Source organism: Coturnix japonica, chromosome 2 (assembly GCF_001577835.2).
Source record: "Coturnix japonica isolate 7356 chromosome 2, Coturnix japonica 2.1, whole genome shotgun sequence".
NCBI classification, from domain to species: Eukaryota; Metazoa; Chordata; class Aves; order Galliformes; family Phasianidae; genus Coturnix; species Coturnix japonica.
Genome location: NC_029517.1, coordinates 48,641,913 through 48,666,204, shown reverse-complemented (window position 1 = coordinate 48,666,204; position 24,292 = coordinate 48,641,913). Strand labels below are relative to the sequence as shown.

The 24,292-nt window shown below is 35.6% G+C and overlaps 1 protein-coding gene across 5 annotated transcripts; it reads left to right on the top strand.

Moving 5' to 3' along the window:
- The first annotated feature begins 35 nt into the window (after window positions 1–35).
- On the top strand, window positions 36–24,292 carry VSTM2A (V-set and transmembrane domain containing 2A). Of its 5 annotated transcripts, XM_032442448.1 has the most exons (6): window positions 36–138; window positions 485–612; window positions 2,894–3,060; window positions 3,945–3,995; window positions 7,926–8,262; window positions 23,742–24,291. In XM_032442448.1, the coding sequence occupies exons 2-6, from the start codon at window positions 534–536 to the stop codon at window positions 23,828–23,830; spliced, it is 723 nt and encodes a 240-aa protein (XP_032298339.1). In that variant the 5' UTR covers window positions 36–138; window positions 485–533; the 3' UTR covers window positions 23,831–24,291. The 5 variants fall into 5 exon arrangements, with proteins under 5 accessions (XP_032298339.1, XP_015709805.1, XP_015709804.1 ...); XM_015854319.2 differs by lacking the exon at window positions 36–138 and having other exon boundaries at window positions 242–612; window positions 23,620–24,292; XM_015854318.2 differs by lacking the exon at window positions 36–138 and having other exon boundaries at window positions 242–612.

The window sequence follows — 24,292 nt, the reverse complement described above, 5'->3', positions numbered from 1 at the left end:
GACTTCTCCCCCCCCACATACCCCCCCCCCCCCCCGTTCTTTCCCCACTCCGCTCTTCTCAAGCTGGATCAGTGTGTAGGGACGGTAGTCATCACGCCACCCTGAGCAGCAGGAGCTGACGTCGGATGAAGCTGCCAGGTAGCTGAAAAGAGGCACAGAAGGCAGCTGATACCCACTTTTCAACGTGTTCTTTTTTTTTTTTTTTTTTTTTTTTTTTTTTTTTTTTTTTTTTTTTAATAGTCTGAATCTGGACTTCAAGCAACACAGTGCCTGAGACAGCTCGTCTAAACCTCACTGTATTACAATACTCTCTCTTCCCAAAGAAAAAGACTCCACTGAGTAGCAGAATGCTGCCAGTGTCGCAGCTAGGGCTACAATACAGAGCCTTTTTGTAAAATTTTTAAAAATCTCTTTCTGTTCATACATTTAAAGATACAGAAATACATTCATCTAGAAATTAATTCTTCCTTTTTTTTTTTTTGAGGGCACTTTTTGCTTTTGTTACCCTGATGTGACTTCTTCTTCGTCTTGGAATGATGGGGATCTTTCTAGCTTATGTTGGATTCATTTTTTTTTCAGTTATGTATATTCAGCAAGGACTGTCTACCCAAGGTAAGATCATTTATTGTTAAATATGTGTGTGTTTCAATGCTGAACATAGTAAGGACAGGAGTGGGGAGGGAGGAAGAGAAGGATTAAAAAAGCAGGGAAAACAAACAGAATATGTAGAAGATGAAGACACCAAGCATCAGGATCAAATTTATCTTAAATAAATAAATAAATAAATGATCTTGTAAATAGGGATAGAAGCAAAAAGTTTCCCCAAAGTGAGAATAAAACAGTCTTCTTTTATTTGATTGGAAGAAGTAATGAGGCACCTTACAAAAGAATTAAGTAGTGCTAGTGAATGGTTCTTTCATTCTGCATGTTTTTGTATGTACATGTCTGCATAAAATGAACACACAACTGTGCATGCATAATTATTGCATCCAGACCAAGTACAGGATGGTTAAATCTACTGCCTCCCTGAAAATATTGCAGTCATCTTTCGTGTTACATCTCCTTTCTTCTGTTATACTGCAATACTCAGTGTCAGACCTTCATTTCCATTTGGTGACTGTGTTTTTCTGAAAGAAAAAAAAAGCAAAAACAAAAACAAAAAAAACCCCACAGAAACAAAAAGAGGAAAAAATCGACTTCTTTTAAGATCTCCTCCTTCCTTTCCTTTCCCTCTTCCTCCACACCCCCTCCATCCTTCTCCCCCCCCCCCCCCCCTACACACACACACACTCCCGTCGTCTTCCTCCCTCCTCTCTGTTAGGCGCGCCTTGCATTTCAAGCAGCCCCGGCGCTGCGGGTGCCGGTTGTTTGGGACCGCGAGGGCTGCGGAGCCTCTGTCAGCACCATGGACAGCTCACCTGAGGCCGCCCCCACGCTGTCCGCTCTCAGTCTGCCCGCCGCCCCCTGCCCGCCGCTCTCACACCACAGTCGGCTCCGCGGGGTTGGCGACCCGTGTAGGGTTGTGCCTGGCGTTGCGGTAGGGAAGTGGAGGGGTAGCAATCCCTTTCACCTCCCCCTCATCGCTCACACGCGTTGACCAGAAGGGGGAAGCAGGCTAAAAGAAAAAGGAAAAAATCAAACTTGCAAACCGCGAAGAGCTTGCGTGTAGGGGGTTTGGGGGGGGGGGGGGGGGGGGGGGGGGGGGGGGGGGGGGGGGGACACGACGACTGTGTGGGCAGCACAAGAAGGGACACGGTAAAAAAAAAAAAAAAATGTTGACAACCATGAGTTTGTATGTGTTTGTGTGATGGGGGGAAGCCATTTAAGCGTATTTTGAAATTAACCCATCAATTCCGGATTAGCTAGGAAGACACGATAAGGAGACTGCAAGAGGGGAGGAGATACCAGTAATATTTCCTTCACATCATAATTTGCTCTAGTCGACCTGTAACAATCCATAACAGAAAGCAATGCTACAGTCTCTTTCCAAAATGTCCTGCTGTTGAAAAACACATCTTCTTCATGACAGTGTTTGGCTGCCGTCCCCCCTTGCTTGACTATCACATTTCACCATGAAGCACAATTTTAAAGTGAATTTTGTGAAAGAATGAGAAGTCAAACCTGAGGCTAAAAAAAAAAAAAATTAAAAAAAAACAAAAACTGGACTATGTTGATCAGGATTAGTTTTTAAATGTAGAGTGGTATGTAGAGATGGACAAATATTCTTTCTGAAAGGACAGAGATACAGAGGTGAAGGTTAGTTCTATAATGTGCATAGTGAGAATTAAAACATATATTTCTCCTGGTTTGATTACACAAGCAAAGTTTCTCAGAAAGAGTAAGTAACTGATATAAAACCTTTGAAGTGGGCACTTTAACAAGTGCTCATAATCCACCCCTCAGAAGAGAAGCTGTTTCAGTAGTTGCTCCTGGCAGCCACAGAAGCTTTAACAGTTTACACATTTCAAGTTCAGCCCTTCAAAACACAATAAATCAGCCTCTTGCGTTTTTTTTTTCCACTTCCAAATTGGTTTTGAACAAAATACCTCAGTGATTTTGGTGAAATACTGCATTCTGCCCAAGGGTATTTGGACCTAATTAAATGAAACTTTACTAGCCCATGCAAGCAAGCAGTGTGGTCTGTAACATTTCCCTCGAGCAGAACTTAGGCTGCCAGGAAGATAGATTTGTACATAAGGGAGTAAAGGCTTACTTGAGTTTTAGAAAGGCAGAGGAAGATAATGTGTGGGGAAACTGGAAAAACAGAATAGAGGGTGAAGGAAGGTGGGAAAATTGGTAAATTAATAGAGAAAGGGAGAATGGCACAATAAAAGGAAAGAATAAACAGTGTGCAGATAGCAGAATCCCAACACGCTACGCATTTATTTTGCAGCAAAATTCACTGAGTTTCCCCGAAATGTCACAGCAACTGAAGGGCAGAATGTGGAGATGTCTTGTGCTTTCCAAAGTGGCTCCACTTCGGTGTACCTTGAAATCCAGTGGTGGTTTCTGCGGGCTGCTGAGGACCAAGAAGCTGGAGCTGAGGTGACAGGAACTCAGGTATTGATCCTCTGTCATGGGGTCCTTACCCACCTGGGAAGAACATCACAAGAATGTATTCAACAGAGGGACAGAAAGGGGGAGGAAGGAGAGGGAGGTTTTGTGTCTTCTCAGGTACTTAATTTCAGTTTGTGAAATAACAGTACAGGAACCTGCAGAGAAAAATGCCCATCTCAAGGGATGGCACCTTTGTTGCCTGTCACTCTAAATACGCAGCTAGGGACATCCATGAAACCACATGGATTTCCAAAGTCTGTTTTTTTGTTTTTTTTGTTTTGTTTTGTTTTGTTTTTTGTTTTGTTGTTGTTGTTGTTGCTGTTGTTTATTTCATTTTACTTCCCCTCTAGTTTCCCTTCAGAAGGCAGCTGTTCAGAGTATGCTTCGTGTGAGAATTTTTTATTTCCCAAATAGCAAACTCTAACATGGCTTTCCAATTTACAGCCAGTGCAACAGAATTGCCATAGAAAGGCACACACCTTTTCTCTCATTTTATTTATCAATTTATTTTTTAAAAGAGGGTAGAGTGGGTGAAAGCCATATAATGCCCCAGAAAAATAATCCACACAACAGTGCAATTTCATCCCTCCGAGAAGGACAGAAAGGAGCCTTGTTCCAAAACCATCCACTGGCCACTTTCCCTATTGCCACTTCCGCACAGCTTAGGGCTTCAGCCGACCCTGAACGACGTCTCCACGGCGCGGGCGAGTGGAGGCCGGCGGGTCTCATCCTCTGCGGAGGTGGAGATTGGGCTCTGCCCGCCGCGACCCGCAGATGGCAGACGCGCCGCGTCGCTGCTCTACTATACAGCAGCTGCACGGAGGGGAGCGGGGCTGCCGCGGCGGGGCGGGGGCCGGAGACCTACGGCGACTCTTCTTTCCCTGCAGGTGGAGCTTCTGCCCGAACGCGACCTGGAGAGCGACGGCACGAAGATAAGCGTAAGTGGAGCCCCTAGCCCACCTTCCGGGCGACTGCTTCCTAACTCAGAACCGGGTTGGGCGCTGCAGGCAGGCCTTAGGGAGTCTGCTTCCCTGGGGACCCCTGGGCATGAAGGTGTCTGCAGGAAAGGCCATGGTGGGAGAGCTTTGATAGAACCTGTTTCCATGTCGTGAAGCAGACAGCCTTTGCCCATCGTGCTGTTTCTTGATTGCATTTATCTGTGGATACTGTTGAGTCTGATTTAGCACTTCTAAGATATTTTTAGGGCTCACTTGCTCTGAGGACAAGACCTCCCCACTGGGAGTAAAGTCTGCTGAGAGAGAGATTTTGCCAATGAATCTTTTTTTTTTTTTTTTTTTTTTTTTTTTCCCTAACATTAAACCAAAATGTGTCAACAAAACTGTGATCAACTTTGATGCAACCTTTGTCCAGGATAAGGCTGCCTTCCTCAACACACCCAGATCCCAAGTCAGGCACAAAAATGGCTCCTTGACCTTAGAAGAGTTCAGAATCATCATATAGCAATCCAAGATATGTGCCTTGGTGAGGTCATGCTCACTGCAGTGGAAAGACACAAATACTTAGTAAATACTGAAACAAGAATAATTCTTCAGAGCCCAAGGTATTTTTCTCAGGAACAGTCGTTTAGGGAGTGTAGTCAAGGTTCTAACTACCAGTAAAGCTTGCAAAAGATATAGTCAAATAATTTCCATTAAATCTTTCATTTTTCTTCTCTTCTGTGCCCCATGAACAGATAGCTAAGTAATTACATCAGGTCTAAGTGCAGCTAGATGTAATTAAGGGGCATTTGTAAAACTGAATGCACACATTTGCATATATACCATACATATTCTAATGTTACTTAAATTTTCTATGATACTTCTCATCATAATCGATATTTGTGTAATGGATCATGTATCTTCAGCTACATTTGTAGACCAGCTTACAAATAAGGTCTACACGCAGCTTTTGGATACTATTATCCAGTGCTAGCAGGCAATTTATTCCTTCTTGTAACCAATGTATCCAAAATCTGCATAGTAATCAGGAAGGTCTTCAACACAGTATGTCTGGTAAAGCTTTCCCCATCTTTCAAGTTAGTTCTCTTATTATGTATGGTAGTAATGAAGGATGGGGTGTTTATACAAGTACATCTAGTAAACTCTTAAAAGAGATGGTAAAATCTATGCACTGATTTTTTCAATGGTACTGAAATACAACACTTCAGATTGTTTTAAATGAAATAATTTCTAAATTTCAAGCACAAATCCAAAAAACTTTTTCTATTTTCTATTTGTGCACTGCTTTTAATTTTGTAGATATTACATGGAGTCAAATAGGGGCGGATTAGGACCTGCAGATTTTCTTTCCATTCATGTAGCTCATCTGACTTTTTTTTAATCTTTTAGCTGAATATGAGCTATTCAGTAGAGATACATTGTTACTGAATATGGCTTAAATAACTATCCAGCACTTTCTACCAGAGATGCTCCAAAAGTAATGCCTTCTCTTTTATTATGTTGACCCATAACGTCAATGCCATTCATTGACACCAATGGAGACCAAACAGTGGATGTAAGCACAGTGAGGTGGTAGGTTGTGTATTTCAGCAGTGGCAACAGTGATGTGAAAGACAAGCCATGTTCCAGATGGCCATGCACAGCTGTCACAACACAAACTGAAGAGAGTCCTGATCAGTTCATCTTCGCAAATCAGCAGATTATGACAAGGGGATATTAGCTTTAATGCATTGGAAATGATGGTGGCAACACTGGAATATCACAGAGTTTACACCAGATGGGTCCCATCACTGCTCATGCACAAACAGAAAGAACATCACAGGCAAATTTTTCAGGACCTATTGAACTAATGCAAGGCTGAAGGGGACAGTTTTCCTGGATCATTTCCTTACTGGTGAGAGATGTAGTATCATCACTGCACACTGGAGTCAAAGCGGTAGTCCATGGAGTGGTGATAAGTGAATTCATCGAAGAAAAAGTTCAGGATTCAGCCTTTGGTGAGTTAAGTCATGTACGCTCTCTTTTGTGATAGGAAAAGTGTGATCCTTCTGGATTTCCTGGAACCCAGACAAACCATGCTGACTAAGCTGAAGGCTCAAAATTCCAGAGTCAGACCAAGAGGAGAAGACTACGTTTCTCTTGAATTGTGACAATATTAGGCCTCATATCAGTTTGAAGACCATGGAGCACATTGCCAATTTTGGCTGGACTGTCCTACCCCATTCACCATGTAGTCTGGATTAAGTGCCTTCTGACTACTTCCATCTATTCTGTTTGATGAAAAATGGATTGCATGGGCAACATTTCCTGGCAACTATATGATGCTGTCATAATAGCTGTGAAATAGTGGGCCACCTCTGCTGGTGCAAATTTTTATGAACGCAGCATGCAGGCTCTCGTTTATAGCTGGGGAATGTGCATAGCTAATGGTGATTTTGAAAAACAGCATTTTGTAGGTGAAAATTTCCTTTATGAAATAGTTTTATTGTGCTATTTGTAATCGCTGCAGTTTCCATGGAAGTGTATTGGACGCATTGCTTTCAAAGAGACCTACGTGTGTAATTAATATTGCACGTGTTATACTTGAAAAAATGCAGTCCATATGTCCAACTCAGTCAAGTATAAATTTAGAGCTGGAAACATGACAGTTTCCAGCTTCCAGTTGTGAAGACCATCCAGGGCCTTAAAGCTATAATGCATTCATTATAGTATTCATCTTCTGTTTGTCAAGCAGGCAGAATAAGTATGTTGCCAACACCAGTGACCATAGTAAACCAAGTTATCAGAAGCAGTGTGTTGAAGAATCATCAATAACACATGCCTAGTTTTAATCTAACAGTTGCTCATTTCTGTTATCTGTTACATATTAGTTACCTTGACTTTTCCCCACTGCCTGTTATTGATATTATAGCAGTACCATTTGGATACATGTTTTTATGAGAGTGGTATTAAAGTGGTGTTTGTTCCCACTGAATCTCTCTTAACTGGCTTCCAGAGGGGTAATAGTTATTAATCCAGACAGAAGAGCCAATTAATGAAATAAATTCTGAGGCGGTGAACATACGGAAAAGAACTTGTGTTACCTTTCTCAGTGCATCTTAATATCTATCAGACATTCCTGGATGCATAGTTTTCAGAGGCATCCTTTAATTATTTGGCACAAAAGTATGTTATATTAACCTCAGATTTTAAAAACAATTAAAGAAAAATCAGGAGTCTGATTTTATATTATGGCTTTTAAAATGATCTTGAATATATGCTGCTTTCTCTTGTTAAGTAATGGAAATAATATATGACTTCCACTAAGTATACAAGTTAAATAAATGAGACAAAAGGAACTACCTGATGCAAGATTACTTGTTATGGTTAATAAAGACCAAAGATTTGGACATACCTGAAGGAGACAGATTGAATTCCAAGAGTGCAGTCTCAGTGAAGTGAGGACTATAATCTAATGTAATGAATAGTTATTGAAGAAGTTTAATTAGCTTTAAATATTGGCAAATATATCCAACAAAACTGTGTATGCAGTAGCTGAAAAGCTGAATTATTCAATACAGCCAACTAACTGGAGAGGTTTTACCAACAAAATACACAGAACTTATGTAAGAAAGCTCATTAAGAATGCTCATGTTCTGAAGAAATTAATTGGAATGCATATGGCATTTTAGGTTGTTTGTCTGAGGCTAATTAACATTTCAGTGTAAACCATCTAAACAATTTGGAAAAGAAGATGTCAGACATCTTTCTAGATATAAATAATCAAACTCGTCTTTGATGTAACTTCCCTGCAGTAAGCAGAATTTCACCACTGATTAACTCAGCATGTGATCTTCTCTGGACAGTGAAAGAATAATAACTGATGCCACATTTTTTCTGTTTTGTTTTGTTTTCCTGGAAAATTTGTAGACAGTGAAAGTACAGGGGAATGACATCTCCCACAAGCTGCAGATTTCAAAAGTAAGGAAAAAAGATGAAGGCTTGTATGAATGCAGGGTGACCGATGCCAACTATGGAGACCTTCAGGAATACAAGGCCCAGGCATATCTCAAAGTCAATGCTAACAGCCACTCTCGGCGAATGCAGGCCTTTGAGGCATCTCCAATGTGGCTGCAAGACATGAAACCTCGCAAAAACATCTCAGCAGCTGTTCCAAGTAGCATCCATAACCCTGCCAATCAACGTGTGCGTGCCACCTCCAACCCTGAAGCAGCAGCCAAAATCCCCAAACAAAGTCCGCAATCAGGTATGGTAAAGCATTTTGAGCATTTCATTTGATTGCTTACCAGCATGTAAAAGGAAACTAACTCAACAAGGTAACCAGGAGTTGTGACTAGGAGTCTGGTGCTCTTTTATTCCTCCATCTTTCCAGCCCTGTCTCTCCTACTTTCTCCTTAGTTCCCAAAAGCTGAAAAATCAGCTTCTGGAAAGAAAATACTAGAAGCCTAAATTCCAGTTTTTGGAATTCATCCGTACCAGCTTCATTCATCTAGCGTTAGATCGCTAATCAAAGCTTAGCTCCCTATCGTGAATGGAGAGAGGAGCATGGCAGTGAACAGTTCATCTCATTTTAAGATGACTATATGCTACAAATGAAAAAAAAAAACCACATTTTTTCCTAGCATAAAATAGACTAGTAACTTATCTTTTAATTCATAAACTTTTTGTGTAATTAATCTCCTGTTTTTATTAGTCCTATTTTGAAAATGAACTAGAATTCTAAACATAAATAGGTTTTAGATGCCATAAATAATCCGAGTTTTTCTATAAATCAAGACATGGAAGCTTAAAGGTTTTCTAGGTTAATTCTGTTTGCACCAAGGGCCCAGTTTAACAAGGAGATTGTAGTCTAGTTTAAAATACGTGATGGAAACTAATCTCATTTGTTTTATTGTATCATTTTAGTGCTAGCAAATGATATATCATCAACATTAAAACTAGGAATACATCAAATATCACAGCACAAATCAGTTTCATCTCACAGGCATAGTCTTAAAAAAACAGTTCAATAAGGAAAATATATTTCATTTACAGAGAAGAACAATCTGATTATTATTAGAAAAGTTGATGCACATATATATTTATTGTATATTTTTATTGACTGATTGAAAACTTACCTTTAGTTCCCTTTCCATGAAATTGAGCCAATTTATTTTTTTATCTTTTTTAAAAAAAAGAAAATTAGCTGTTAGAAGCAAAAAAATATTTTGATTGATAGAAAGTCATCATTCTTCCACTACTTTCCTTTCATATAAATGTGTATCGTTCTTATTTTCCATTGGACTCATGCATTTCCAAGTAGCAGACTTGTCCCTAAAATGAAAAATCTAGTTTACCGTTCTGTGTGAACTTGATTAAATCGGTCACAAGTTTATGAATTGTATTGCTACAGACTACACCACTCTGCGGCCAAAGTGTGTTCATAGCAGCTAATCCATTCAGTCACTTCAGCTATTTGTGTATGTTGTATATGTGATATTGTTTATGCTTGTAGCACAATAAATGTATTGCATAATCAGTGAACTCTTGTAATTTGAAAGGCAGTAAGGTGTTATCTGGAAAGTTCCTTGTAAAAACCCGACAAAAACGTTTGCTCTAACCTTTTCCTTGAGCAGAGTTTTCTGTAGATCATGTACAACCAATCCCAATCATAAATAATTCAAAAATTAAACTTATTAAAATACAATTTAATTTATTAATCCATTTGTCTTATGATGGAGCTCAGATTAGTGCTGTATTCATCGAGGTGAAACTCATCTACTGAAGAAACAAAGGGTGTACCAGGAGTCCATATTTGGCTTAATTTCAATTTAATAGTCACTTACTACACAGTAATTACTGGTGATCTTTTTTTTTTATGAATATCAGCTTAGCTTTTGAAAATGAAGATTTAGTTTACTTTTCTTGATTATATGTGATCCTAATTTTCCATCCATGGTGCATTCTACATTTTTCTGCATTTTACAGTTACTCCACATGGACAGGAAAACACAAAAAGCACAAGGAAGAAGGGGACTTAATTCTATGGAATGTTGAGGCTGAGGAACACAAAACTTCAGTTGTGAGACTTCAGAATAACAAAAAGGAGATAGCTAAATTAGGAAGGAATAGTTTTTATTTATATATTGTCTAATCAACACAATCTCCTTATACTGTCAAGTTAAAAACTCTTCTTCAGCATCATGCTAACCATACATTTAAGGATAAAATCATTGTATGAGTACATGTAAGCAATGCATCCATCTAACACAGAACACAGAAATAAGGTTAAATTGAAATTTATCATCGTTAGCCAGATGTTTGTGCGTGAAAAACATAACGGCTGACTGAGATGTGTTTATTAATGTTGATTAATACATTGACTTCAGTGATACTGTTTGATTAGAGAAGCACTTCTCATTGTAGGCAATTGTATTAAATGTTGTCCAGTGCTAGAGAGACAGTACATAGTTATTGGCAAGCAATAAATTTTATTGCCATGTTCAGAGACTATTGGGAAAAAAAAAATAAAAATAAAAATAAAAAAATCAGAGGGAAATATGACACTGTGAAATTACTGGGAAAAAACATTAAACTATTTCTTCAAAACTCATATAATAATTTAAGAAAGACTGACACTGATCATTCAGATATTTTGAATTAATTTATGAAAGATAGATGACACTGTACTTAACTCCTTCCATCCTGAAAAATACTGCAGAATTCAAGATTTCTTATAGCTATAGATGTTTAATAGATAGCTACAGGAAAGTAGTTGATAGTCACTATAATTTTGAAAATTAGCATTTCCCATCTGAGCAAATGTTTCTATTTTCCCCTTTTACTCTGGAGTAATATCTGTAAAAAAAAAAAAAACTATGTGAGGTTATGTGTTATGAAGTTTTGTGCTGCTCTGAAAAATGTTATGTGAGTGGAAAAAATATTTATTATCATTAGACCAATTTGGTACAGCTTGACCCTTTCGTTTTATTTTCATGTGCTGTAGCAAATTAAGGAATTTGAGTAATCTGACAGGCATACATTGTGTAATCTGACAGGCGTACATTCAGAAGATGTCCTGTGTAGGCAGAGTGACAGACATTTCTTTCCAGTGTAATTCATAATGTATGTAAGACCAAAGGTAAGCATGCAGTTATCACAGGGTCTTGTAACGCTAGTTAACATTTCAATTAGCTGGGCTTCAGGAACTGCAAAGAATTCAGGCAAAGGGAGTATTATAATCCTAGTTTAGCTGCATTCAAGTCTCTCAACACTTGTTGCAACATAAAGGGCTGCAAAATCTGAGGTGCTGGGAAAGTCTACATACCCCAAACTTCCTGTTCTACCAATATCCTGTTAAAGCACTCAAAGCCATTAGTTGCTTTTCAGACTCATGAAGATCAGGCTGACAGAACTCAATAGGGAACAGGTACAAGTGAAGAAGTGACATCATTTTCTGACTACATTTCAGTCTTTGCAGATATAGCTCAACCTTATGTTCTCTCCTGAAGTAAGAAATTAAACTATCGACCTAACTACATATCAAAACTATTTCTGTGATGGCAATATTGGAATGACATGACTGACTTGAAAATGAGAACAGAGCAGAAGAAAGTTGTTATCTAAGACAGATATACCTTTTTTTTTTTTTTTTTTTTTTTTCTCATTATAAATCACACCAAGAAGATAATAATGAAGTGTAAATGCAAAAGAAGAGGATGAGAACCTGTTTCTTGAGTCTGTTGACACTGACAAACAGATAGCATTCCTTCCAGCCTCCATTTTTATCTATAAAATCTAGGGATGTTTTATTATCCTCCTCTTTTAATTATTTTATTTTATTTTTTTCTTTTTGGTTGTTGTTGTTGGTAACTTCTGGGATATAAAGCAACTTCTGTATTATTATTATTATTATTATTATTATTATTATTATTATTATTATTATTATTATTATTATTTATTAAAGTTACATATCTTTCTAAAGTGAAGAGACAAAACTGTGCTCTAGCTTTTACCAAAGCATAATAATTTTTAGTGGATCTGAAATTCTAATTCCTGGTACAAGTTAAAAACAGAGGTGAAAAATCAGTATCTTTTTTTTTTTTTTTTTTTTTTCCTAAAACACTGACATTGCCAGTCGCTGATACTACACCACTGTCACCTTCTTATGTCTTTCTGTTCCCAGTCAGTCTGTGTTCATTTTCTGCTGTTCAGAGTTTTAGTAGTTGATCACTACCATATGCCGACGCCAGACAGTACTGAGTACGCTTAGTTTCAAACAAATTCTCTCTGAAATAAGAGAAATTAGTTAAATCAGTAGTTATTCCAATATTTGTTGAGAAAATCAAGAATTCTGACTTTAAATATATGGTATCTCCCCTGTAATCTGTTTTCCTCTAAAAAGTAGGGATATTTATAATGAAACATAAAATAACTAATCCAAAGCTGAGATCTTTCTTAATTATTTTATTTATTTATTTATTTATTTTAGTAATCTTAACAATATATTTGTATATTCACCTGCCATTGCTACTTACTCACATCTCTTACTTTCTTTTAGATATTTAAAAATAAACCTTTCAGACTCATGTTACCTTTGTTTAAAAGGTGGTGGGAAATCCCATAGGAGTATCTTGAGTGGCAGAGCAACTGCAAAGTCATTCTGTGCTGCATGTATGATATAACTTTGGTAATTAACTGTGTAAAAGATTGCAGATGCACCACATGTTTAGTAAATAGAGAAAGAATAAAAAAGAAAGGAAAAAAGGAAGAAAAAAATAGGCTGTTTATGAGTCTCTTGTCATTTTACCCAAATTGCTTTTCATTGCTACACGGTAAGGCAGCTTGTTTTGGGTCATCAGAGATTGCAGCATATGTGACAGGGCCTGTTCTTGAAATAAGTGATGGGATTTCCTTGCTTCAGAACACAACGTGTTTATTACTTGACGCATACACAGGAAAGCGGAGGAATATTTTTGCTTTTTTTTCAAATAAGAGGCAGGAAGCTTCCTATGATGTACTACTTTATGAAAATCCTTTGCAATATTTATATTTTAGAATAATGGATAGGTTTTTCTGCTTGTTGGAATGGGTACACATTTTCTTAAGCCAAAAGAACAGCTTTGATTTACAATGGAAATAAATTGGGTCCTGCATAAGAATGAGGATGAATTGTACCCCACTCATAAAGTGAAAGTAAATGATAAGAATTCAAGCTTTATACAGCTTCCACTACCTAAAGAAGTTTAGGACAGCTGTCTGAGAGTGCAGTGAATTGTATGAAAATACAGTAAAACTGTGGTTTCTCAACTCGTAAAGATTCAAGGAGAGAAAGTGCTTAATGGTTTCCCTTTATCTATCTATTTATTTATTTCCCTGCGTTATTTCCTTATCTTTGTTCAACTTTTTTTTTCTAGTCTTTCTATTTGAAACCTTAGCCCAGACTATTTAGAAAACTCAATATTATCTTATTCTCTATAAGAATTTTCAGTCTGATTAAACAGTTCCTGAGCTTTAAAGATATTCCAGATACATAATGTTCTTTATAGGCACAGTAATAACTAATTAATCCTACACTGCTGATGATAAAGCTGGATGTCATTTGAAGAGCAGCTGATGAAGGTTCCTGGCCTTGTGAAAATAAGTCTCTGCCCCAAACCCTTCATTTTACCTTATCGTAAGGGAATTGCTGTCATGCTTTTTGGCAGTGCAATTCACTATCCTGTCTGTGTGGGTGTACAGCTAGATCCACCTCGGTGAAGTTTTTTCCCCTATCTAGTGACAGATCTTGTTGTCTTGGAGTAAAATTGCCTAATGTTATGGAAAGAATAAAAGTGGCAAAATATCAGTCACAGCCAAAATTCCTAGCCCTTTGTTTATATACTCTATGTCTAAATAAGGAATAGAAAAAGGAGGAAAACTCCCATGAAGCATGACTGTAGTGCTATGGTGTATACATCTTCTCTACTTTATCCTGTGCAAGTGAAAATAAGAGATAAAAGGCCAAGAGCAAGAATAAATTGGAAATAAAGCCATGAACTAGCAGTAGATCTCAGAGTGAGCATGACATCCAGATGGTTAAAAGATCTTAATTAGAATAATACTGATCTGTATACTATAATTCTGTTTGAGAATATAGTTACAGAATATCATGCTTGCTTGAAGCTCTGTCAAAATAACACAGAATCATAGAATCACAAGGTTGGAAAGTACCTACAAGATCATCTAGTCCAACCGTCGTCCCATTACCGTAGCTACAGCAAGCCACTAACCACTAAACATCTCAAATACTTATTTTGTGTTTGGTTTAATTCTTCACATGTATACAGCATGTACTGATCAGTGATCACTTTATACCTGAAAAATCTTTGAACAACAATGAATAATGACATTTTGCTTTTATGACTGACTCCACACCTCAGAACTATTATGGGAAAGTTAAAACAATTTGAAATAAATGTTAAAAGAGAATCAGTAGTTTAAAATGTGAAGAAGATGAAATTAATAATGCACAGTCCTTCAAGCTGCATTCTAATGATCCATACTAATTATAAATGGATGCTTTGTGCCTGTAGGGATAATAACATTTTGTATTTTCATATTTATATCAAAGAAACTGTAAGAGTGAAGGCTTTGACTTTTACCCTTTGATTTAGCTCTTACAGTTTAAAATTTTACAATTCCAAAGTCTCCATTTTGGTCCAATCAGAATAACAGAAGAAAATAGATGTCAGATCCTCAGCTGTCCTGATTTGCAGCTTTGAACATTGAACAAAGTCACTGGACTATGACAAATGATAAACTAAAACATCAGTTTATTAAATTGATGTAGATGAAGAGGTGGCATGGGGTTTGCTTGTGTCACTCCTACTATTAGGGATTTAATTTCCATAAGTGGAGGAGGTAAAGAGATGGAGGCACTAACATCTTAAACTGCTCCATTTAAAATAATTTAGAGATTGTGAGTCATAGACCTGAGACAGAGATACAGTCTGTTAAAGGAATTGTTCTAATCCATAGAACTTCATTATCTACCAGGCAAAGGATTAAAGAATGGTGCCTATCTCAAAATACTTAAAATCTAGGATTCAGAAAGAAAAAAACAAATTCATCCAGTCAGATGGGTAGAGAAAGAAGGGAGCTCAGATGAGTTCCACAAAAATGGCTCTAATAGAAATGGTATAAATAGAAAGAGATCAAGTTGACTCTATGTCAAACATATGCCTAAAACATGCCAGGTGCATGAAAGGCAAACAAAGGTATTAAATATCTCATGATGAAATATTTACAAAGAATATTAAATTTCTTTGCATGTTAAAATAGCACTTCTTGTATGTGTTTTTCTTCATATGACATCATTGTTGAAGAGTAATATTAAATATTATCTTAGATGAAAGGACAAATGGTGCAAAAAGCAGGAAATTAATGATGAATTCAATTATATTTTTCTTCAAATAAAACTTACTTTTTACAGCAATGTTATGGTGTCTTCCAAAAATTACTCTGTTATCAGTTTAAAAACAATACCAAAAAATGTCAAATGTCCTCACATTTGTGTATATTAAGAAAATACTCAACATTTTATGCTAGAGCCATGTTTATCTGAAACAGTAGAAAGTGGTTGCTAACAGGAGTCAGTTCAAGAATTTTAATTAACAGATACATTTCCCACCTTTGTGTGAGTGGCACACTGCCATATGCAGGTAAAGTGATGAGGATAGCATACCGCAGGTGACTCAAAAGGATGTGCACTGACTGTGGAATCTGACATTCACACAGATAAACAGAAATGCATCAGCTTACATATTTTTCTGTCACACATTAAAAAATTGCCTAAGACATTTTAGATCCACAGTTTTCAGGAAAAGGATGAAGGGGAAAGGTGTCTAGCATTGATAAGAGCAGTCATAAAGCATGCTGCTAGTGGTTTGCAAAGAACACCAAGTAACCAAATTTTGGCCCACATTTGCTTGAGATTGTTCTACCCTCCACATCTTTTACTTGTTGCAATAAGCATTGTATATTGGTCCACTTCTCTCACTAGCTTCATTTAAACAGCTGACATTAATGTTTCATAAACTATATGCAAGCGCCTCTCTTATCAACCCCCTTCCATAGAAGTACTACCTCACTGAAATAGAAACAGCTGAAGTCAATGTATTACTTATACATGTGAAGAGATATTCAATGCAAAGAAAAAAAATGTGATATCAGACACTAAGCATATGGAGGATGAGAATTAGAATATCTCTACAAATGGCTGATGGCTGAACATTTGTGACTGAGAGACCTAGATACAGAGAAAGCAATTCTCCTAAAAACAGAAAAATACTCAGGGAAGTTCAACTATCATTACAAAAACAAAAACAAAAACAAACAAACAAAAAAAAAAACACCAAAAAAACAACCATAAACAAAAAAATCTTTAGCAACATAGTAATTACCCGGTGATTAGAATAGTTATTTGTTATGTTTTCACTGTCTCCAAATAATTCAAAAACATGAAAGACTCACTATATCCTTGGTTACACGCATGAAATGTGAGGTAGTTGAGCACTTAAAGATGTTTAAGTTGCTACAAGAAGGAATATACACTCAATATTTTAATCTTTTATATTTTAATATAAATATTTTAATACTTTAATCTTAAGCTTAAAGGTGTATGTCTTAAGTTCAGAAATTCTTTTGACTCTGACACACTCCTCTCTGCATATCTTCTGTATGTCACAGAGAATTAATTTCCATTTCATTCCCCTGGGCAACTTGATCTCGTGGGTGACAACCCTTCCATCATCAGGAGGGTTTGAAGTAGATGATCTTCCAGCTTAAGACAATCTATAATCCTGTGAGTCATTTACTGAATGAAGTATTTAATTTACTTTTACTTTCTGAAATGAGTGTCAAATATATTGACATATTCTAAGCAAATTTACAGCAATAGCAGGTAGAAATGCCAGGAAAATTGAAATTTCAGGAAGTGAATTTTTAATGATATAATCTGCCTAGATATCTAAGCTCACATGCAGACTTGGTAAATTTCACAAAATATATGAACACTCCTATAGACATGAATGACACTCATGAAGCCAATGCATAACTGTCAGGATTTTCTAGCATGCTACCATGCAAAATACTTTTTTGTTCAGAATCACATATTAATGCAATTTAAATACAGCTACATTATTGACACAGAATGAAATGCACTGATGGAAATGATAATAGTGAATTTGAAGATGAAGGAGATAAGAGAGAGCAAAGTCATTAATATCACACAGTTAATTTTTGTGAAAAAGATGGCTTCAAATTTAGCAGTTATTTTTCACTATTCTCATCAGAACAGTATGAAAATCTACCAATGTTGATTGTCATTCAATTCAGTTATATGTTTAGGGATCTTATCCCCTCTGCATTGCCTGTTCAAAATAAAGGAATGATTGATCAAATAATTCCAGTGATTTCATTTTCATCTTACATTTTCAGAATATTAGAGTTGATTTTAACTTCTCCACAGTGAATGATGTCCCAGTTAGGAAGCCTGGTTCTAGTGAATAACTGAAGAAAAAGAAGCTACCAAAGCATTGCTTGAAGAATTAAAAAGAAAAAGAAAACCCGCAGATATGTTATAGAGGAAAAAATGAGATAAATTTTACCTTAGGTATGGATTGATATAAGGAAAAGTGTAGAAAACAGCCTAAATGTAGAATCTGATGTATGTTGTCTCATCTAACTAAGTAGATTGGGAGGAAGGTGAATCTTTGAAATCTCCCAAATAGAGCAGGACTTTCTAATTACAATTAGTAAACAATATGGATAAGGGTATTGACATGTGTGTTATTTCCTTATTAACTACTCTAAGGCAAATTTAAGTAATAGAAAATGAAAAGAAATTAGTAAAAGGTCAAGAAAAAGAGAAGAGAGAGATTCAGAGAGAGTTCACCACTTCCTCAGATCACATGTTGTCTTGAGTCTCATTCTCTCTGAGTGAGGTATCAACAAAGGGAAATGCACATTTTCACTGTTATATAATTTAGTTGTTTGGAGATTGCCCTCAGGGTAGCAACCCAGTTGTGTCTAGACAATTCATGAGTTTTCAACAAGGGTCTTTGGTGGTCACGCACCTCCTGCTTAGTTAATACTGATGGTTTTTTTTTCAAACTGTAAGGGGAAAAAATGTTGTCTATAAAAGGAAGTTAAGCAATCATTCTGCCTCCACAGAGTAAAGGTTCATAATCCTTACAGCTTTTGACTTGAGTTGTTTAGTCTCTATTCTGTTTTGTCCTCTAGCTGTTTGAGTCAAGAAATTCCTTGTCAGTCTGACATATGTTCACATCAGTGTATTCACAATTCTACTACTGTCCATCCTGACACTGTGAAACTGCAGAATCTATTCAAGTTCTCTTCATCCCTTTTTCTTTCATCATATCGATACCTATTGCCTCTCCATAGATTTATTATGACTAGTTCTGGACAATTCCCTGAAGCCAAGCATCTTTTTGTGACATACTACCAACATATGAATTCTCTCAAGGTTTTTCCTCTCCCAAGGATTTTTACCTCAAGTTTGCATTAGAATGTGTCTGTAGGAGTAGTTACGAGTGAGTTCAAGACTGTGATATGTGCCAGCCCAGAAAGAGCTTCTGGAGTTATTATGACATAAATCTCTGTTCTGCTCAGAGATGGAAAGTTTTCTGTTTCTTTTGAGCTATAATGGCGCTGAATACCTGGGTGTCTTAACCTAGAGAAATCTAAAAAGTAACGATCACTCTAGGAGCCAATCTCTCAATTTGTTTTCCCAGTATCACAGGCATAAAAAGTGACATGCAAATCAACAAAGCTACACATTAGATGTAAAGTCTAAGTAAATAGACTTAATGGAAATTTAACACATAGCTGACTCTAAATTTGCTCTGATAAATAACCTTTCATAAATTACCATCTTATTCAAAATTCATATTCAGTTTTACATTACCACTGGTTAGAAGCAGTAATTTTCTTCAAAAATGCTAGAAAATATCAGAATTTTTCTTCTGGCATAAAAGGTGAATCTATTTGCCCTATATTGTACATTCACCCACAACAGGGTGATGGGTAATTCACACTATTTGGATTGGCAGAAACCTGACTATTGTACAGCCAATGGAGAAAGATGAACTAGAAGACTAAAGAGAAAACAATACTATTCAAGGAGACTTGAATGTAATGCCTGCTGTTGTTCTATTAAAATTTGGTTCCCCAAAATCAAACACAGCTGACTGATCCTTGAAATAAATACAAAGACTAATTCCTCTGAGGAAGGAAGAGTACCTTACATTTATTAAAGGGAAATTTTCTTCCCCAGTGCGTCTATATATTCCAGTCATATATAAAAGCTATAGGTAACTGTGATTTCTACAGTTCAGAAGAACAAAAAGGTAGCAATTGGTAAGCCAGAGAGGAAGAATCTATTTATTTCATACCTATGTGAGACACATCCATATAAAATATCCAATAAAATCAACCATACATGGTTTCAGTAATAATTTTGGACATAAAAATGCAAATGTCTTCCAATAAATCTAATGACTCATGAATTTCCCCAATAAAATTAATGCAGATGTTTCATGAACTTTACTTATTTTACATGGAAATAGTAGAAAATTATGATTTCATGCTGCTTGAACAGCGCTGACAAGAAAGCTGTTTCAAATTTAACAGAATATACAGCAAATCTGAATGTTACAAAACAGCAAATCAGGCACTTCAAAATGGAAGATGCCAGCGTAGATTCCCCCAAAAAATAAAAAATAAAAAAAAAAAATATCAGGAAACTGTTTTGACATTTGCATGATTTCAGAAAGCAATAGTTGAACAAAATTATCTGGTATTCAGAATAAATATCGAAAAAACTGTACAGGCAGAATTAGTTTAGCACTATGCAACACATATTTAAAATATATCATGGACTTTTGTGTAACTGGCTGTACTTTTCATGTACTGGACAACAAGAAAGGAGGATACTGTTCAAGTGCTTATCTTACCTTTTAATCAGTGTCTTACTAATTGAAAGAAACCGAAGGATATCCTCATTGAACTTACATGTTTAGTAAGACATTGAAACATCGCTGAGAAAGTCACAGATTCATAGATTCACTCTGCTATTTATATGACAATTCTTTGCTTGTTTTAAGCAAAATAAAAGATTCTAGTCATCAGAGGCATTAAATATTTAGGCATTGAATGCAGTATGCTGTTTCATCCCAATGATTTTACAGATCTTATCAACCACAAGGAATGCTAAACTTGCTTAATTTCCAGCTTTACAAATGGAAAGCATGAGATGCCAAATGTGGTAAACTGTAATGTGCTTTCATAAACAAGGAATTCTAAAGCTGTAGAATCTGAAGTAACTGCAAAGTTTACGAATTGAAGTGTTTATTTGTGGTTTTTTTTTGTTTTGTTTTTTTGTTTTTTTTGTTGTTTTTTTTTTTTTGTTGTTGTTGTTGTTTTTTCCCAGCAGTGAAAAATAAATGGGCAAAATCATGAAACCAGCATTAGGTTTTCTCTGCTTGGGTCTTCAAATCCCATGTATTTTTATATATGTTTTTTCTGATCAGAATCCTAGTGAAAGCGAAGCATTGTAGTCATTCAGACATGTGGTGAGGAACAAGATTTTTGATCAGTTAGGGATAAATAACAATTTATAACTTACTACTACACTCTAAAATTAATTTCATTAGCAGGTCAAAATTGATGCTTAAAACCTTGAACTGTATTCTATGAGCCACGAAGTGTTTGTGGCAAAGAAATTTATTATTTTAAACAATCAGATCACAATTATCAATTGCAATTGTTTTTTTCTGGCATTTATGTAAATAAAACCTAAAAATATAGAAATAAATTAACCCAATAATATAGAACATAAATTATGTAAAACCATAGTTTCACATAATTTAATGTCATAAACCATTTTTGTAATGTTCCAAAGAACCTTATCTCATTATCATATGTCTTTGGCAAAACAGCATTTATAGTAGGCTAGATATTTCGTGTACATTTGCTTTTTCATGCGTGCCAGTGGCAGAAAACAACAACAAAAAATCACGAGGATTCACTTCTCACAACAAAAATCCCAGGTGTCCAAAATAAATAAAAATAAAGAAATAAAATATGCATATTTACCACCATTATTCCTCCATATTATTGTCTTTGGGGGTAACATAATTAAAGTCCAACTTTGCCCAGTGCTCTTGACCTGAAATAAAATCTCTTTTAGTTCTCATTATGTTAATTAGAAAATAATGTTATAAGTGACATGGAAATGAGTAACTGATTTAGGAAATCCACAACTAGATCTATACTGTTTTACTTAAATAACTGCGCTCACACTTTCAGTGATACTATTTAGGTTCCATTCATAAATGTATACCAAAGGCAGATCTGTATGAAAAGTCAAAATTTGAATACTCTACTTTTTGTAACATTTTGATTTCAATCTTTAATTTTATTATGACTTAAATTTAAAAATAGTGCAATAAAATCTCTGATTTAACTACTTTAAGACTATGGATTTGCAATCAAAATGGGAATTTCTAAGTATTTCTTTTTTTCTCATCCTCTATCAAAATGGAAAGCAGAATAATAGAATATGAGCTAATGTGAAAGACTAGAAAAAGGAATAATTCTAGAAAGGCTGCTTTGAGTTTTGCTATATTATTATTCTACATTTGGAGTTTCCACCCTTCCAAAATCTAAAGAGGTTCTTGTGTTCATAAGAGAACCTATTATTTTGTGCATCTGTGGTGAAAAAAATTAAAATAAATCAAACCTGTGTATGATCTTAGAGGTCTTTCTCAGTCTTAATGTTTCTATGATTCTATGATTTTTAAAGCCAGTTGAATTCTGTAAAGCATCGCTGAAAAGATGAGTATCCACCTAGCAATCTTATTTGTCACTGGAAATTACAAATCAATTTCATTGAGGGTGATATGCTACTTATATGTATTAGTTTGGATTTGACAGCATTTTCAAAAATATTAAACCAGTAAATTCTGCTCTGCTTTGACATTAGGATATAATAACTAGTTCCCAAAGCCATACAAAAGCCATAGTTTAAGATATGTCTAAAATGTTTTTCAGCAGTCCTAACTTCTTTCTTCACTTAGAAGCTGAATTAATGTTAGTATAACTCCAAAGTTTTCTCATGTGACCTGTGTTTAGCTTGCACTTAGTGTGTGTACTCTAACCCAAGTTCTTTCCAATATGAAGAAAAACAATATTGTTTACAGGAGAACATACATGTAGAATGTGATATAGTTTGTGGAGAGTTCGTGATTATGCAATGATTGAACAATATAAAGAAAAAAATTATAATGTGTCTGCAATATCTGACCCCTAATTTGAGGCTTACAGATTGTCATACTGGGAAAAAAAAAAAAAAAGAAGAAGAAGAAAAGAAGAAGAAAAAAAGTGAATGTTTTGCTTGTAAAAATAATGGTACTGCTTTTTTTTTTTTTTTTTTTTTTTTTTTTTTTTTTCAAACTACATACAGCTTTAAAAATCTGAAATTGTAATACTATTGTTTTTTAAAAGCCTTGAAAAATATCCATGAGACTCTTGTGACTGTTTGTTCTCATTTGCATTGTATATATTTTGTGTAGAATAAATGTGTCTCCATTGCCTTGGAGATGCATTGGAATTGTCTTAAGCAGAGTATTTCTCTATTTCAGTCAAAAAGATATTTGAATGCCAATGAAGTGAACGAAAATAACTCAATTTTATCTTATACTAAAAAAGACTCTGTATCTATGTTCTACTAACCTACTTAGGGAAATAAAAGCCTTTAGAAAGTCTGTCAGATGGCATATTTTACACCTTAAATAAAAGACGGAATAAAGCCATGCCACAATAAAATGAAAACTAGAAATAAAACTCAACTCAATGTGACAGCATTTCAATTAGAGTAGTTCTGACACTATATTTGTTTGTTTGTTTGTTTTATTTTTATTTTGGTAACATGATTAAAATGTAAAGCTAAGTTTAGAAAACTAATATACATCATTGTTTTCATAGCTTTCTTGAAATATATATATAGTCAAGGAAAATACAGATTCTCAAAATAAACAAGCATTTTAGCATTCTCTTTCCCCCTTATAAATAACACAACCATTGTCCACTGTCTTTTCTGTTTTACAAGAGAATGCTCTATAGCTAGTAGATTTTTTTATTGTTACTATTATTATTTTTGTTACTAGGCAATGATGTGATGCTGGAAATGATAAATGATTTTGTAAAGAATGCTCTGAAGTGGAAGGTGTTTGAATTTGTACCTCATGGTATATTGTTCTTCTGCATAACATTGTTTTCTCTTAAGAAAAAAACAAAAAACAAACAAAAAAAAACCAAAAACAAAAAAACAAAACAAAACAAAAAAACAAGAAACAAAAGCAAAACAAAACAAAGCAGAAAAACCTCCTGGGACTGAAATACTTGTATGTGTTGTTATTTGCAGTGCATGCCAAGACATTCATGGGCACCAGAGCCAACCTGGCAAGCTAATTAAATATATAAATGTGTATGTTTAAAACAGCCTTATAAGGAGCATTGGAAATCTGCAAGATGAGCGAATATCTTATAACTTCTTCCGCAGGTGCGAGGATAGCTACAAGCCATGGACTTTCTGTCCTGCTTCTTGTTTGTGGCTTTGTGAAGGGTGCTTTGCTTTAATCTAAAAGTGCTGACTTTTTCCAATATCACTTTCTCTTCTTAAAGCAAAGAGCAAATCGCCTGTAAAATCCACGGAGCGGACAGCAAAGTTGACCCTAACCTCCAACCACCACTCTGCACCCAATGTACTCTAAATCTCTACACAAGGAGCACCTTCTTCAGGAAGTACAAACAAAAATAATAAATAAATAAATAAATATTATAAAAGGAAGAGGATACCATGTTTTCTTGACATATCTTATTTTCTTTTGCTGACCTTTTATTTGAAGAGAACTGGTGTGATGTAATCAAATGTTTCGTAACAGCAAGATCTAGTTTCCTTTTCTTTTGGCAAGAAGAAACCGCATCCTTGACTTCTCAGGGGTTGGTCTGTGAGTCATCAGTATTGTAGAATTAATCATGGATGACATTTGGCTTCCTACGATAAAAGAATAGTTCCAGCCTAGAAGCAAGCAGAAGCCAACTAATGAGATAGTGATTCAACATCGATCCCCAAGCCCACTTCACAAGTTGTGCCAAAAAGTGTGTTTGTTTTTCCTTTTTCTTTTCTTTCTTTCTCTTTCCTTTTTCTTTCTTTTTTTTTTTTTCTTTCGTTT